Genomic DNA, 17,803 nt, shown 5'->3' with positions numbered 1-17,803 from the left:
CTTAACACACAGGCACGAACACAGTTATCCGACTGACTTTGTCACAGACAGAGCTGGGACTTAGCCACCAAGTTAGTGCCAGTTAAGCTCATGTTAAAGCTTCACTGAACCACAACATTCTGATGTGTCACACTTTCACCTCTGTTGTAACCGGCAGCATTGTGAAGTTCTAGAGCTCTGCCTCGTCTCCCCGAGGAGATATTTTGCCTGAGCATGTCCAACAGGTGAAATTACTGCAGAGGGATGTCCCGCACTGCAGGTCTAGAACAGATTGTTTGCTTGTTAATACGACCCAATGTGTTGCCATCTATCATTACAGCGGTTGGATGACGCTTGTAGTGTTGGCTGCTTTTGTCTTTTGATTCAACATTCAATATAAACATATCTTTAACTGTATCTACCGTAGGCCTATGTGTCACTGTATGAATATTCCATGTAGGTATCTTGTATGGACAACACTATCAACGCCCCATCTCTACATTTACCCCCCCTTCTCACCTCTCTCCTCTCCCCCTCCTTCCAGGTACTCTGGATGGTCACCTGTCAGCCCTGCTGTGGATCGCCATGCTGGTGTCCCTGGCGATCGTCATCATCCTGCCCCAGCCCCACGGCGTCCGGGTCCTCATCGCCTCCACCATCCTCCGCCTCATCTTCTCTGTGGGCCTGGAGCCCACCCTCTTCCTGCTAGGGGCCTTTAACGTGAGTGTGTGTGTGTGTGTGTGTGTGTGTGTGTGTGTGTGTGTGTGTGTGTGTGTGTGTGTGTGTGTGTGTGTGTGTGTGTGTGTGTGTGTGTGTGTGTGTCTCTGTGACTGGAAAGGTTTGTGGTCACATGGTCCTGTCACAGTAGCGCTTGTGCCCTCAAATACCTTATCCAGTGTCCTTGCCTGACCTGTATGTGAGGTGAAGTGTGTAGTATGTCACTGTGGGATTCCACAGAGCTGTGGCGCTCTTGTGTCAACCAGACCAAATGAACACTCACTGTACCTATCCAGTGTATGTGACAATAAAACATTATTATTTGTTGTTGTTGTTGTTGGATGGATGCATGACCAATGCTTCTTGCACCACAAGTTTTTTGGAGTGATGTCATCTTTTCCGGGAGCAATTTTTCACGTATATGCCAGTCTCTGTAAAATAACAAAAGTTTGTTGAGTCTTAGTCTGCTGTGCTTTATTGGTTCTTGAATATCTTTACTTAGTTGTTACAGATGCCAGTATGTACTTTTAAATGAACATGGCAAAGGTTTTGCTCTTTCACTCAATCCTTCAATGTTTTCCACTGTTCCTCAGGTGGGCAATAAGATGATCTTCTTGATGAGTTTTGTGGGGAACAGAGGGACGTTCACGCGGGGCTACAAGGCCATGATCATGGATGTAGAGTTTCTCTACCACCTCCTCTACCTGATCATCTGTAGTCTGGGTGTCTTCGTCCATGTTTTCTTCTACAGTCTGCTGGTAAAAACTGTACTCTCACTCACTCGCCTTCTCGCTCGCTCACTCTCTCAAATCAAATCAATTAAAATTTGATTGGTTGCATACACATATTTAGCAAATGTTATTAATTAAGGGTGTAGCAAAATGCTTGTGTTCCGAGCTCCAACAGTGAAGAAATATCTAACAATACACACAAATGTAAAATAATATAATTAAGAAATATAAAAATATTAGGACAAGCAATGTCGGAGTATGGAGTATGTGTGCATACACAGTTGAAGTCGGACCTTTAAATACATTTAAGCTTAGTTTTTCACAATTCCTGACTAACTCCTAGTAAAATTCCCTGTCTTAGGTCAGTTAGGATCACCACTTTATTTTAAGAATGTGAAATGTCAGAATAATAGAAGGGAGAATGATTTATTTCAGCTTTTATTTCTTTCATTACATTCCCAATATGTCAGAAGTTTACATACACTCAATTAGTGTTGGATAGCATTGCCTTTAAATTGTTTAACTTGGGTCAAACATTTCAGGTAGCCTTCCACAAGCTTCCCAAAATAAGTTGGGTGAATTTTGGCCCATTCGTCCTGACAGAGCTGGTGTAACTGAGTCAGGTTTGTAGGCCTCCTTGTTCGCACACGCTTTTTCAGTTCTGCCCACAAATTTTCTATAGGATTGAGGTCATAGCTTTGTGGCCACTCGAATACCTTGACTTTGTTGTCCTTAAGACATTTTGCCACAACTTTGGAAGTATGCTTGGGGTCATTGTCCATTTTGGAAGACCCATTTGTGACCAAGCTTTAACTTCCTGACTGATGTCTTGAGATGTTGCTTCAATATATCCACGTAATTTTCCACCCTCATGATGCCATCTAGTTTGTGAAGTGCACCAGTCTCTCCTGCAGCAAAGCACCCCCACAACATGATGCTGCCACCTCCGTGCTTCACGGTTGGGATGGTGTTCTTCAGCTTGCAAGCCCCCCCTTTTTCCTCCAAACATAACGATGGTCATTATGGACAACAGTTCTATTTTTGTTTTTCAGACCAGAGGACATTTCTCCAAAAAGTATGATCTTTTTCCCCATGTGCAGTTGCAAACCATTCGAAGAGGAATGGAGAAGCAGTGGCTTCTTCCTTGCTGAGCGGCCTTTCAGGTTATGTCGATATAGGACTCGTTTTTACTGTGGATATAGATACTTTTGTACCCGTTTCCCCCAGCATCTTCACAAGGTCCTTTGTTGTTGTTCTGGGATTGATTTACACTTTTCGCACCAAAGTACATTCGTCTCTAGGAGACAGACCTTCCTGAGCGTTATGACGGCTGTGTGGTCCCATGGTGTTTATACTTGCCTACTATTGTTTGCACAGATGAACGTGGTACCTTCAGGCGTTTGGAAGTCTTGTCTGATTTCTTTTGATTTTCCCATGATGTAAAGCAGAGGCACAGAGTTTGAAGTTAGGCCTTGAAATACATCCACAGGTACTCTTCCAATTGACTCAAATTATGTCAATTAGCCCATCAGAAGCTTCTAAAGCCATTACATAATTTTCTGGAATTTTCCAAGCTGTTTAAAGGCACAGTCAACTTAGTGTATGTGAACTTTTGACCCATTGGATTTATAAGTGAAATAATCTGTCTGTAAACAATTGTTGGAAAAATTACTTGTGTCATGCACAACGTTGATGTCCTAATCGACTTGCAAAACTACAGTTTGTTAACAAGAAATTTGTGGAGTGGTTGAAAAACGCGTTTCAATGACTCCAATCTAAGTGTTTGTAAACTTCCGACTTCAACTGTAGGGCAGCAGCCTCTAAGGTGCAGGGTTTAGTAACCAGGTGGTAGCCGGCTAGGGACTAAGTTCAGGGCAAGGTACTGGATGGAGGCCGGCTAGTGATGGCTATTTAACAGTCTGATGGCCTTGGGATAGAAGCTCTTTTTCAGTCTCTCGCCCCAGCTTTGATGCACCTGTACTGACCTTGCCTTCTGGATGATAGTGGGGTAAACAGGACGTTGCTTGGGTGGCTGAGGTCCATGATGATCTTTTTGGCCTTCCTGTGACCCCGGGTGCTGTATGTGTCCTGGGGGACTGGTTAGTGTGCCCCCGGTGATATATTGGGCAGACCGCACCACTCTCTGGAGAGCCCTACGGTTACGGACAGTGCAATTGCCGTACCAGGTAGTGATACATCCCGACAGGATGGTGCTTCTGTAAAATTTTCTGGGGGTCTTAGTGTAACCGTTGTGAAATGGCTAGCTAGTTAGCCGGGTGCGCACCAGTCGGTGATGTCACTCGCTCTGAGACTTGAAGTAGTTGTTTCACTTGGCTTTTGTGGCGCGATGGGTAACGGATGCTTCATGGAAGGCAGTTGTTGATGTGTGCAGAGGGTCCCTGGTTCGAGCCCTGTTAGAGGTGAGGAGGGGGACGAAAGCAATACGGTTACGTTGATGCTGTTGACTTGGATCACTGATTGCTGCGGAAAAGGAGGAGGCCAAAAGGGGGGTGAGTGTAACCGGTGTGAAATGTCTAGCTAGTTAGAGCGGTGTGCGCTAATAATGTTTCAATGGGTGATGTCACTCGCTCTGAGACTTGAAGTAGTTGTTTCCCTTGCTCTGCAAGGGCCTCAGCTTTTCTGGAGGGATGGGTAACGGCGCTTTGAGGGTGACTGTTGTCTATGTGTGCAGAAGGTCCCTGGTTTGAGCCCAGGTAGGGGCGAGGAGAGCGACAGAAGCAAATGCTGTTACATTAGGGCCAAGCAACATTTCTTAAACCGGAGTATGCATACCACCTCAAAACATCTTCCTGGGGTTGCAATCCATTTCAGCAGACTGTCTGTGTGGGTGGACTGTTTCAGATTGTCAATGATGTGTATGCTGAGAAACTTCTCCACTGCGGCCCTGTCGATATGGATGGGGGCATGCTCCTTCTGCTGTCTCCTGAAGTCCACAATCAGCTCCTTCGTTTTGTTGGCGACTCTCCACCATGGACCCCCATGTCCTCCCTGTAGGCTGTCTCGTCATTGTTGGTAATCAAACCTACCTCTGTTGTGTTGTCTGCAAACTTGATGATTGAGTTGGAGGCGTGCACGGCCACGCAGTCATGGGTGAACAGGGAGTTCAGGAGGTGGCTGAGGACGCACCCTTGTGGGGCCCCTGTGTTGAGGATCAGCATAGTGGAGGTTTTGTTACCTACCTTTACCACCTGGGGGCGACCGGTCAGGAAGTCCATGACCCAGTTGCACAGGGCGGGGCTCAGACACAGGGCCCAGAGCTTAATGATGAACTTGGAGGGTACTATGGTGTTGAAGGCTGAGCTCTAGTTAATGAACAGCATTCTTACATTCTTACAAGTATTCCTCTTGTCCAAATGGGATAGGGCAGTGCGATGGCGATTGCATCATCTGTGGATGTTTTGAGGTGGTATGCAAATTGCAGTGGGTCTAGGGTGTCAGGTAAGGTGGAGGTGATATGATTCTTAACTAGCCTGTCAAAACACTACATGATGTCAGCTGTGAGTACTACGGGGCAATAATAATGTATTTTAGTTACCTTCACTTTCTTGGGTACAGGAACAATGGTAGACATCTTGATGCAAGTGGGGGCAGCAGACTGGGATTGGGAGAGATTGAATATATCCGTAAACAGCCTGCGCATGCTCTGAGGATGCGTCTAAGGATGCCGTCTGGGCTGGCAGCCTTGCGAGTGTTAACATGTTTAAATGTCTTACTTTAGCCACGGAGAATAAGAGTTCTCGGGAGTGGCCCGCGTCGGTAGCACTGTGTTATCCTCAAAGCAGGCAAAGAATGTGTTTCGCTTGTCCAGGAGCAAGATGTTGGTGTCCGCGACCTTGCTGGTTTTCCCTTTGTATCCCTGCCACATATGTCTCGTGTCTGAGCCGTTGATTGCAACTCCGCTTTGTGTCTGTACTGATGTTTTGCCTGTTTTATTGCCTTACACAGGGCATAACTGAACTGGGCCATGTAGCCATCCCGGAAGGGAGAACAATGTCCCAAAGTTGTTGAACCGCAAGTACTGCAGGCAATGTGTTCGTAGAACTACAGATTTGCTTTATTGAAGTCCCCAGCTTCAATAATTGCGGCCTCAGGATATACACATAGTCCAGTGTACTTCCTTGCGTGCCGTCGTGGTATCGGATTGAGGGTGAATATACACCCTTTGACAGTGACCGAACAGAATTCTCTCGGTAGGTAATGCGGTCTGCATTTGATTGTGAGGTATTCTAGGTCGGGTGAACAAAAGGACTTGAGTTCCTGTACATTACCACAATCACACCATGAGTAGTTAATCATGAAACATACACCTCCGCCTTTCTTCTTCCCAGAGAGTTCTTTATTCATATCTGCACAATGTACTGAGAACCAAACTGGTTGTATGGGACTGGGACAGTGTATCTCACTCACTCACTCACTCACTCACTCACTCACTCACTCACTCACTCACCCTCCCTGTCTCCCACTAAGCTGTGTTTGTTTCTCCTGTAGCTCTTTGACCTGGTGTACAGGGAGGAGACGCTGCTGAACGTGATCAAGAGTGTAACCCGTAATGGCCGCTCCATCCTGCTGACTGCCGTGCTGGCTCTCATCCTGGTCTACCTCTTCTCCATTGTTGGCTACATCTTCTTCCAAGATGACTTCCTCCTCAATATTGACAGGATACCTAATAAAACACTAGGTAAGGTCAAAGAGCAGGCACTATGACACTTAGGGGTTCCCAAACAGAACAACTTCTTCTGTCTATCCTCCCCATTCTGATTGTCATTCTGATTGTTAAAATTACTTACACCAGATTTCCTGCTGTGAAATAACTCTGCAAGGCCAAATAGGGTCCCTCCGTTACAATAGACAATATTGAGCCAACAAAGGCACGAGTGTTCCTCCTGACCTTTTGTTTTCCTGTTTGGCAGAGAGTGGAGCCAGTATGGTGGGAGATTTTCTGTCAGCAGGAGTGTGTCGGAAGGACAGCGGGGAGAACTGCTCCACAGAAGCTGTTATGGATGGTATGTGCTCCAGGAAAAGTGTGGGTATATGTGTGTGCACACAGGCTTGCATGTATGTTCTCCTGTATCCTCACAGACCACCTGAGTCAGTCCTCCCCCAGAGAAGACGCTTCCCACAATTCCACTCAGACGGAAATCTGTACTATGAGGCAGTCATGGGATTAGGCCTTGGTTGGGCCTGGCTGGGTTTGGCTGGGGGAAGCACACAGGGTTTTAGACCTGGCTAGGTTTGACTGGGCTGGGAGAGGCTATACCGACACTCCTGGTGCCCAAATTGATGACATATGTTGTGCAGCGGAGAGTCGATGGATTCTGTTCAGTCAGTCGTCCTGATAAGCCTTTCGTTCCCAGGTAGCTAGTTTATGCTGGCAACAACAGCATGGCGCAACTTAAAACTTGTCAAAGAAAATGTGATGTTTATTTCAATGGGAAAAGGAGAAATAACTTGTAGTATTGGTCACCCTATGGAATCTGGATATCTCCGTGTCATGCCAATTAGCTAACGTTACGACAAGCCGGTGTGAATGACCAATGCAACGGTGTTGTGAGGTGCTTCCCACTGGGCAGCAATTGCTTCACCGGGCAGCTGTATCACGTCGCTGGGGGTAGTTGACGTTGCCAATTTCTTCCATACTCCATTATATTTTGAGCAGCCTACACAATAAATAACTTGTAATGGTAGTAAACATCTTGATGGCACGGTGCTACAGTCTACTGCTGCTCAATGGCAAGAGTTTACGCTGCAAACCTGCAACTTAACACGTGGTACAGTGTCCTTGCTCCCGAGTCCCGCGTGCCGAGCACTGCTGTCTTGAGGTAACTTAGAGGGAAGGATAGATAGTGGAGCTAATTTCAGGCCAGGGTGACGGGCAGCTGAAGCACATTTGTTGATTTTGTAGTCTGATAAAAACTGAATGATTCTCAACTCTCAAGTTCAAACTGCCTTCAAGTTTCAAATTCACGCTGAAATTTCTAGCAACAAGCATTAACTAGCTTGCCAGGCTGGGCTCATTAGGAAAAGACAACTGACAGACCCAGGGGTTTAGGCCTGGCTGGGTTTGGCTGGGCTAGGGAAAGCATAGGGGTTTATGCCTGGCTGGGTTTGGCTGGGCTGGGGGAAGCACACAGGGGATTAGGCCTGGCTGGGCTAGGGAAAGCGCACAGGGGTTTAGGCCTGGCTGGGTTAGGAAAAGCATAGGGGTTTATGCCTGGCTGGGTTTGGCTGGGCTGGGGGAAGCGCACAGGGGTTTAGGCCTGGCTGGGTTTGGCTGGGCTGGGGGAAGCTCACAGGGGTTTTGGCCTTGCCGTGTGTGTCTGCTACTGGAGGACCAGGATCCAGAGGGAGGTTGGAGGAGAGGTTAGGTATTAATTGCCATCAGGCACAGGACGGGTTCGCTCTGAGAGGGTGCCGGGTGGCAGCTCATTGGGATCCTGGCATTCTAACAGACACTGTTGACTTCTTTAGAAAAATCTCCCAAATTAAAGATGACCTCAATGCTGCCTTAATGTGCTGAGCCAACCTTTTCTGACCTTGTCAGGCCTGACGGTGTCTGTGTTCAAACCTCATGTAGGCCCAAATTAATGACACTAGTCTGGTGACCTGTTGTTTTGTGAGAACTGTTTTGGAGGGTTACATTGGTATTTTCAGTGGTTCCTGTGCTGGGAAGAAGCAGGCTGTGGTAGGGTTGATTTGCAGGTTTATTTGGAGTGAGATGTTAAGCTTTTGTTTACACAACATTGTCCTAATTCACTAAATCGTCGTGTGTGTCCCCCCCCCCCCCCCCCCCCCCTCAAGACAGAATTTGCCATGAGGTATTGTATATGAGAAATGTAGATGTGAGTTAGAGGATTGGATTTGTTGTGGATATACACAATGTCCCTGATGTCCCTCTGTAGCTGCCATAGCCACCCAGCCGTCGGCGGTGGTGATTGAGGACAAGGAGCGGTCGTGTGACTCCCTCCTCATGTGTATCGTCACTGTCCTGAGTCACGGCCTGAGGAGTGGAGGTGGTGTGGGGGATGTTCTGCGGAAGCCATCCAAAGAGGTATGCAAATGCCCATGTTGAACACCATCAATCCATTTACATTTCCCACAGGTCCAGAAAGAGGAAGAAACCAACACAGTTTAGCTTCACCTCAATCTCAATTATTGCTAATCAACAAGGAACAATTTTGCTGCAGTTATGTTTCATAGCTGCAGTTGTCTTTTGATAGTTGACTTGTTGAAATGTACAGCTGTATGTTATCAAATTCCTGTTCCTTTCTCTCATGTATTTGCTAGGAGCCTTTATTTGCTGGCAGGGTGATATATGACCTACTTTTCTTCTTCCTCGTCATCATCATCGTCCTCAACCTCATCTTCGGAGTCATCATCGACACCTTTGCTGACCTCAGGAGTGAGAAACAGAAAAAGGAGGAAGTCCTGAAGACAACATGCTTCATCTGTGGTGAGTGGCCCTACCTGGGTCTGACTGGGCTCTTCTGGCCTGTGTCCACCGCGAGTGTTCAGTGGGCTGATGCTCAGCTATCATGATGGTAGCTGTAATTTGAGCTGGGGTTGGAATGACTAGTGGATTTGGTCTGTAGAGTCTATGAAAAGTAGTTTTATTTAACACTAGGCAGTCCAGTGAGTGTTGGATGAGGATGAACATATGAGTGGTCTAACCTGAGACTGCACTGTAAGTCTGTCTGAGGCTGTTACTTAAGCAGTAAGGCCCGAGGAGGTGTGGTATATGGCCAATATACCACGGCAAAGGGCTGTTATTTTGCATGACGCAAAGCGGATTGCCTGGATAAAGCCCTTAGCCGTGGTATATTGGCCATATATCACACACCCCCGAAGTGCCTTATTTATATTATGAACTGGTTACCAACGTATTAGAGCAGTAAAAATAAATGTTTTGTCATACCCGTAGTATACGGTCTGATATACCACGGCTGTCAGCCAATCAGCATTCAGGGTTCAAACCACCTAGTTTATACTGTTGCATGCCTCACAGCTGGCCCGTGGTAGAATGGGGGCTGTTTTGCTCCGCTCAGCAGCATAGACATCACAACACCTCCTCTTCCCAGAACCAGAGTGGTTAGTCATGGATGATGCGATGCGGAGGAGTAACTTCCTCCTGTTACCATGCAGGTTCTTGACCATGTTAGTGTGCAACACTCACTCAGCCATGAAACACTCCTCCCAAAGTGCAACGCAATGGAAATGAACTGTATCACATCGGCATACACAAGCTATTAGTTAATGTAGCCTTAGTTACTTTAGCCTATACATTTGTTTTTCATGCATTTTACGTATGGCTGGCCCCCACGGGGGAAGTAGGGTAAATGGGCAAGTAAAATACAAATGTAAGACATTAAGAACCAGCTTTAAGACCCTATTCTATTCTCCCACTGAAGTGTATTGTATTCTTCTCTCCAATGACAGAACTTCCCCATGCTATAGTTGTCATGACTAAAGTCATCACAGACAATAACCAGACTGATAATGAATGGCTCATTATTGCCACACATGGATTTGTTTGTTTACAGATTAAGTAACTGCCATGCATTTATGTTCCGGCATGTGTTTGACAATTTGTTTTTGTGTGTCCCTTCGTGTGCAGGCCTAGAAAGGGACAAGTTTGACAACAAGACGGTGACATTTGAAGAGCACATCAAGGTGGAGCACAACATGTGGCACTACCTGTTTTTCATAGTACTGGTCAAGGTGAAGGACTCCACAGAGTACACAGGACCAGAGAGCTACGTCGCTGAGATGATCAGGGTACGACTAGACTACTACGCGTATTATGACCTAGATATCTTATAACTTGTAAAGCACCAGCCAAAACAGCTTATTATGAAGGAGATTATTGATGATACACATCAAGATAGGCAGGTATGTGGTCATAAATAGATATCTGACAGGGAGTTGGCAGTTCTGCATGACTTCATCAGAAGCGCTCACATATCTGAGCTTTGATCAAATGTGTCTCCTCAGAATGAGGGTCAGCTCCTATACTAGATAGAGAGATTTTGGCATGCAGTAAAATAACTCTGTTCCATGGCGAGAATAAATCTAAAAACATGTTCAGAAACAGAAAACCACATAAGCGCCAATACATTGTAGACTTTTTAAAGGTCCTCCTCCACTGCTTTGCTGCAGATGGCCCAGTCCACCATCTACTAATCTAAATTAACTCAACCTAGGGATATGTGGGTCCTGAGTCGAGGAGAGTTGATTGCTATGGCTGGCCAGGTTTTTCTACCATTAATTGGCAGCTGGCCCAAAGCAGTGGCATTGTGTTGTGTAATCCCTGCCTTCGTGACCATTGAATCCCTCCAAAGTATTATCACATCTGTAAGCTTTGTGAATAGAGAATTAAGATCCAGACAATGTTCCATTGGCATGGAGAATTAAGATCCAGACAATGTTCCGTTGGCATGAAATGTGTTAATCCCCGAAAGCAGCCATCCCAGCAAACCAAAATTGGTTCTGGGATAGTTCCTAGAACATTTATTCGGTTGTGGTAAATGTTCTCATAACACCAAACTGCCCAGTCGTGCTGATAATTATAGAATGTTTGTGTAAAACTTTCACCTGATCCCCATTAGTTGCTGCCAAAGCAGCAGCTACTCTTCCTGGGGTCCAGCAAAATGAAGGCAGTTTATACATTACAATACATTCACATATTTCACAACACAAGGTGTGCCCTCAGGCCCATACTCCACCACTACCACATATCTACAGTACTAAATCCATGTGTATGTATAGTGTGTATGTTATCGTGCGTGTGTGTGTGTGTGTATGCATGTGTCTGTGCCAATGTTTGTGTTGCTTCACAGTCCCTACTGTTCCATAAGGTGATTTTGATATGTTTTTAAAAAAAATCTAATTTTACTGCTTGCGTCAGTTACTTGATGTGGAATAGAGTTCCATGTAGTCATGTAGTACTGTGTGCCTCCCATAGTCTGTTCTGGACTTGGGGACTGTGAAAAGACCTCTTGTGGCATGTCTTGTGGGCTTTGCATGTAGTTTAGACAGACACCTCAGTGCATTCAAAATGTCAATACCTCTCATAAATAAAAGTAGTGATAAAGTCAATCTCCCCTCCACTTTGAGCCAGGAGAGATTGACATGCATGTTATTAATATTATCTCTCTGTGTACACCCAAGGGCCAGCCGTGCTGCCCTGTTCTGAGCCAATTGCAATTTTCCAAAGTACTTTTTTGTGGCACCTGACCACACGACTGAACAGTAGTCCAGGTGCGACAAAACTAGGGCCTGTAGGACCTGCTTTGCTGATAGTGTTGTTAAGAAGGAAGAGTATCACTTTATTATAGACATACTTATCCCCATTTTAGCTACTACTGCATCAATATGTTTTGACCATGACAGTTTATAATCTAGTGCTACTCCAAGCAGTTTAGTCATCTCAACTTGCTCAATTTCCACATGATTTATTACAAGATTTAGTTGAGGTTTAGGGTTTAGTGAGTGTTTTGTTCCAAATACAATGCTTTTAGTTTTAGAAATGTTTTAGTTTTAGAAACTCCTTTCTAGGGAGTTTTTCCAGGCCACAGCGCTTCTATATCTGCATTGCTTGCTGTTTGGGGTTTTAGGCTGGGTTTCTGTATGAGCACTTTTGACATCCACTGATGTAAAAGGGCTTTATAAATACATTTGATTGATGGAATTAACATACAGCATTGACACACACACACTTACCCCACCAGCTATGTGTGACGTTTTATATGTATGCAGTTCTGTCCTTGAGCTGTTCTTGTCTATTAATGTTCTGTATTATGTAATGTTTTATGTTTTGTGTGGACCCCAGGATGAGTAGCTTAGAAATGCTAACGTATTCCTTGCCACCCACTCTGAAACTAACTGCAGCTCTTTGTTGAGTGTTGCAGCCATTTCAGTCACTGTATTAGCTGGCGTGTATAGTGTTGAGTCATCCACATACACAGAAACTCTGGCTTTACTCAAAGTCAGTGGCATGTTGTTAGTAAAAATTGAAAAAAAGCAAGGGGCCTAAACAGCTACCCTGGGGAATTCCTGATTTCAACTGGATTATATTTTAAAGGCTTCCATTAAAGAACACAGTCTGTGTTCTGTTAGACAAGTAAGTATTTATACACATTATAGCAGGGGGTGTAAAGCCATAAAACATACATTTTTCCAGCAGTAGACTATGATCAATAATGTCAAAAGCTGCACTGAAGTCTAACAAGACAGCCCCCACAATCATTTTATCATCAATTTCTCTCAGCCAATCATCAGTCATTTGTGTAAGTGCTGTGCTTGTTGAGTGTCCTTTCCTATAAGCATAATGAAATTGTTGTCAATTTTTTTACTGTAAGATAGCATTGTATCTGGTCAAACACTATTTTTTACAGAAGTTTACTACGGGTTGGTAACAGGCTGATTGGTTGGCTACTTGAGCCAGTAAAGGGGCTTTACTATTCTTGAGGGCACACGTTCTCTAGTAGGCTTAAATTGAAGATGTGGCAATATCGTCTGCTATTATCCTCAGTAATTTTCCATCTAGATTTTCAGACCCCGATGGCTTGTCATTATTGATGGAAAACAAAAAATGTTTCACCTCTTCCACACTGACTTTACGGAATTCAAAAGTACAATTGTTGTCTTTCATAATTTGGTCCAATATACTTGGATGTATCGTGTCAGCGTTTGTTGCTGGCATGTTATCTCTAAGTTTGCTTATCTTGCCAATGAAAAAGTAATTAAAGTAGTTTGCAATATCAGTGGGCTTTATGATGAATGAGCCATCTGATTCAATGAATGAAGGAGTCGAGTTGGCTTTTTTTTCCCCAAATTGTATTTAAAGTGCCCCTAAGCTTTTTACTATCATTTGTCGTGTCTTTGGCTATGCCGAATTAAGTGATATTATATGCTATTCTATAAAATTATTTATCTGTAATTAATATTACCTGAATGAGCTGATCATGTAAATGTAATTAACTAGAGAGTCGGGCACCACAAAATAATATTTATAGAGCTGTTATCTTCTGAATAAACTCTTAAAGACCTAGTAATATTTTACATCAATAGCAGTCTATATCAATCGTCATCTTAATTCAGTCTCATCTGAAAGATGTAAATTCTTGGTTTTCTGCACGAACCCTGGCTAACAATTTGAGTCAGGAATACAAAATTGTGTTTAATTATTTATTTACTAAATAACTAACTAATCACACAGAATTACACATACACGTAATTAAAACATAACTTGATTACAAATTACGTCATAAAGGAAACATCCCATTCGCAACCAAAGCTCACGCTGATGTTGGCTTCGTTCTGTAGTTATTATCTGAACCATTCTGATATCGGACCGCCGCCCTACATCCTCGGAACAGGAGGTTATATTGTCGTCAACCTGCACCAGGTTGCAGGCACAGGTTACAGTTTGGAGTTTTACCGGAGCTTTACCTAGAAAATACTTATAGATGACCTGGAGCCAGTGGGTTTGGAATACAAATATGTAGCGAGGACCAGCCAACAAGAGCATACAGGTCACAATGGTGGGTAGTATATGGGGCTTTGGTGACAAAACAGATGGCACTGTGATAGACAACATCCAATTTGCTAAGTAGGGTGTTGGAGGCTATTTTGTAATTGACATCGCCAAAGTCAAGGATCGGCAGGATAGTCAGTGTTACGAGGGTATGTTTGGCAGCATGAGTGAAGGAGGCTTTGTTGCGAAATAGGAAGCCGATTCTAGAATTCATTTTGGATTTCAGATGCTTCATATGAGTCTGGAAGAAGAGTTTACAGTCTAGCCAGACACCTAGGTATTTATAGTTGTCCACATATTCTAAGTCAGAACCGTCCAGAGTAGTGATGCTAGGCGGGCGGGCGCGTGCGTACAGCAATCGGTTGAAGAGCATGCATTTAGTTTTACTAGCATTTAAGAGCAGTTGGAGGCCACGGAAGGAGCGTTGTATGGCATTGAAGCTCATTTGGAGGTGTGTTACCACAGTGTCCAAAGAAGGGCCAGATGTATACAGAATGGTGTCGTCTGCGTAGAGGTGGATCAAAGAATCACCCGCAGCAAGAGCGACATCATTGATATATACAGGGAAAAGAGTCAACCCGAGAATTGAACCCTGTGGCACTCCCATAGAGACTGCCAGAGGTCCGGACAACAGGCCCTCCGATTTGACACACTTAACTCTAGCTGAGAAGCATTTAGTTAACCAGGCGAGGCAGTCATTAGAGAAACCAAGGCTGTTGAGTCTGCCGATAAGAATACGGTGATTGACAGAGTTGAAAGCCTTGGTCAGGTTGGTGAAGACTTCTGCACAGTACTGTTTTTTATCGATGGTGGTTATGATATTGTTTAGGACCTTGAGCATGGATGAGGTTCACCCGTGAACAGCTCGGAAACCGGATTACATAGCGGAGAAGGTACGGTGAGTTTCGAGATGGTCGGTGATCTGTTTGTTCACTTGGCTTTTGAAGACTATAGAAAGGCAGGGCAGGATGGATATAGGTCTGTAACAGTTTGGGTCTATTGTGTCTCCCCCTTTGAAGAGGGGGATGACCGCGGCCACTATCAAATCTTTAGGAATCTCAGATGAAATGAAAGAGGTTGAACAGACTAGTATTAGGGGTTTGGACAATGGCGGTGGATAATTTTAGGAAGAGAGGGTCCAGATTCTCTAGCCCAGCTGAGTTGTTGGGATCCAGATTCTGCTGCTCTTTCGGGACATCAGCTGTCTGGATTTGGGGGAAGGAGAAGCGGGGGAGGGGGCTTTGGCCAGTTGCTGCGGGGGGTGCAGAGCTGTTGTCCGGTGTTGGGGTAGCCAGGTGGAAAGCGTGGTACACTGTAGAGAAATGCTTATTGAAATTCTCGATTATCGTGGATTTATCGGTGGTGACAGTGTTTCCTAGCCTCAGTACAGTGGGTAGCTGAGAAGAGGTGCTCTTATTCTCCATGGACGTTACAGTGTCCCAAAACTCTTGGGAATTAGTGCTGCAGGATGCAAATTTCTATTTGAAAAAGCTAGCCTTTGCTTTCCTAACTGATTGTGTATATTGGTTCCTGACTTCCCTGAAAAGTTGCATATCGCGGGGACTATTCAAAGCTAGTGCAGTGCGTCACAGGATGTTTTTGTGCTGGTCAAGGGCAGTCAAGTCTGGAGTGAACCAAAGGCTATATCTGTTCTTAGTTCTACATTTTTTGAAAGGGGCTTGCTTATTTAAGATGGTGAGGAAAGCACTTTTAAAGAGCAACCAGGCATCCTCTACCTACGGGATTAGGTCAATATCCCTCCAGGATAGCCAGGCCAGGTCGATTAGAAAGGCCTGCTCGCAGAAATGTTTTAGGGAGCGTTTGACAGTGATGAGGTGTGGTCGTTTGACAGCAGACCCATAACAGACACAGGCAATGAGGCAGTGATCGCTGAGATCCTGGTTGAAAACAGCAGAGGTGTATTTGGAGGGCAAGTTGGTCAGGACGATATCTATGATGTTGCCCATGTTTATGGATTTGGGGTTGTACCTGGTAGGTTCCTTGTTAGACTGAGGGCATCTAGCTTAGCTTGTAGGACGGCCGATGTGTTAAGCATATCCCAATTTAAGTCACCTAGCAGTACGAACTCTGATGATAAATCAATTCACATATGGTGTCCAGGGCACAGCTGGGAGCTGAGGGTGGTCTATAACAAGCGGCAACAGTGAGAGACTTATTTCTGGAGAGATGGATTTTTAAAAGTTGTAGCTCGAACAGTTTGGGCATAGACCTGGATTGTAGGACAGACCTCTGCAGGCTATCTTTACAGTAGATTGAAACTCCGCCCCCTTTAGCAGTTCTGTCTTGACGGAAAATGTTATAATTGGGGATGGAAATTTCTGAATTTTTGGTGGCCTTCCTAAGCCAGGATTCAGACATGGCTAGGACATCAAGGTGGCGGAGGGTGCTTAAGCAGTGAATAAAGCAAACTTATGGAGGAGGCTTCTGATGTTAACATGCATGAACCCAAGGCTTTTCCGTTTATAGAAGTCAACAAATGAGAGTGCCTGGGGACACACAGGGCCTGGTTTAACCTCTACATCACCAGAGGAACAGAGAAGGAGTAGGATAAGAGTACGGATAAAGGCTAAACGAACTGGTCGTCTAGTGCGTTCGGAACAGAGTCTAAATGGAGCAGACTTCTGGGTGTGGTAGGATAGATTCAGGGCATAATGCACAGACAAGGGCATGGTAGGGTGCGAGTACAGTGGAGGTAAACCTAGGCATTGAGGGACGATGAGAGAGGCTGCATCTCTGGAAGTGCCAGTCAAGCTAGGTGCGGTCTCCGCATGTGTAGGGGGTGGGGCAAGGGAGCTAACCGAGGCATGTAGAGCGGGGCTAGGGGCTCCGCAGTAAAACAAAACAATGAGAGCTACCCTAAACAACAGTATACAAGGCATATTGACAATAGAGGGAGGCATAAAAAAATCACAGGTGTTGATTGGGAGGGCTAAGACAACAATGGGTAAACAGCTAAGACAACATGGTTAAATGGTGATGAATGGGCAAAGAGGGTCAGTTAGCAACACACAAGGCCTGAGTTTCGAGGCTGGGGCTGACAGATAAACAAAATGAAGTGCCGTGTTAATGAACAGTCCAGTAGGCATTAGCTGTGTAGCCGAGTGATCATAGGGTCCAATAAGCAGAAATAAACGAAACCGGGAGCCGCTTGGCAGTCGTCACTATGCTAGCCCATTGGGAGACATGGCGCTCAGAGAGTTAGCAGGCCGGGGCTATGAGCTGGGTCCTCACCGACATCAATGACTCAGAGGCCGGTTGAGAGCACATCGGCCGAATTACGTCAGCAGACCAGTCGTTTTGGATCGGCAGGGCTTCTTGTCGACAAAGGGTCCAGGCCAATAGGTAAGAGAGGTATTGTAGTTGGTGTACTACGTTTCCTATCCGGGGGAATGGGAAGGGGCCTAGCTTGAGGCTAACTGGTGCTTGCTTCTGGACAAGAACGTTAGCCACGGCAGCCACTCGGTAGCAGCTAGCTAGCTGCGATGATCCGGTGTAATGGCCCAGGGTATGCGGCAGGAATCCGGTGATGTAGTGGGGGAAAAAAGCAGTCCAATATGCTCAAGGCTGACATCACACTGTGCAGACAGACCGATATTATCCGGGCTAAAGCAGCTGGTGACTGTGCTAAAGGTAAAGACTGCTAGCAGTAACTAACGATGACGAAATAGATAGCAGCTAATTAGCTGGCTAGCCTCTGAAGGCTAGCTTCTGTTGGAGGGTCCAGTTATAAGGTCAACAACAAAAAAATTGCAGATCCATACCACGTTGGGTGAGGCGGGTTGCAGGAAAGTATATTTTATTC

General features: G+C 45.3%; 1 protein-coding gene across 9 annotated transcripts in view; it reads left to right on the top strand.

Moving 5' to 3' along the window:
* The window catches only part of LOC110494585 (inositol 1,4,5-trisphosphate receptor, type 1b), a 143,340-nt gene that overhangs the window by 109,277 nt on the left and 16,260 nt on the right, over positions 1–17,803 (top strand). For all 9 annotated transcript variants that reach the window (XM_021569788.2, XM_021569785.2, XM_021569786.2 and 6 more), the window contains 7 exons: positions 524–699; positions 1,290–1,454; positions 5,937–6,126; positions 6,359–6,451; positions 8,348–8,496; positions 8,733–8,898; positions 10,060–10,220. In XM_021569788.2, coding sequence (XP_021425463.2) covers positions 524–699; positions 1,290–1,454; positions 5,937–6,126; positions 6,359–6,451; positions 8,348–8,496; positions 8,733–8,898; positions 10,060–10,220 — 1,100 coding nt within the window. The remainder of the gene's footprint in view (positions 1–523; positions 700–1,289; positions 1,455–5,936; positions 6,127–6,358; positions 6,452–8,347; positions 8,497–8,732; positions 8,899–10,059; positions 10,221–17,803) is intronic.

This window comes from Oncorhynchus mykiss, chromosome 17 (genome assembly GCF_013265735.2).
Source record: "Oncorhynchus mykiss isolate Arlee chromosome 17, USDA_OmykA_1.1, whole genome shotgun sequence".
Lineage (NCBI taxonomy): Eukaryota > Metazoa > Chordata > Actinopteri > Salmoniformes > Salmonidae > Oncorhynchus > Oncorhynchus mykiss.
This window is presented reverse-complemented; position numbering and strand designations above follow the sequence as displayed.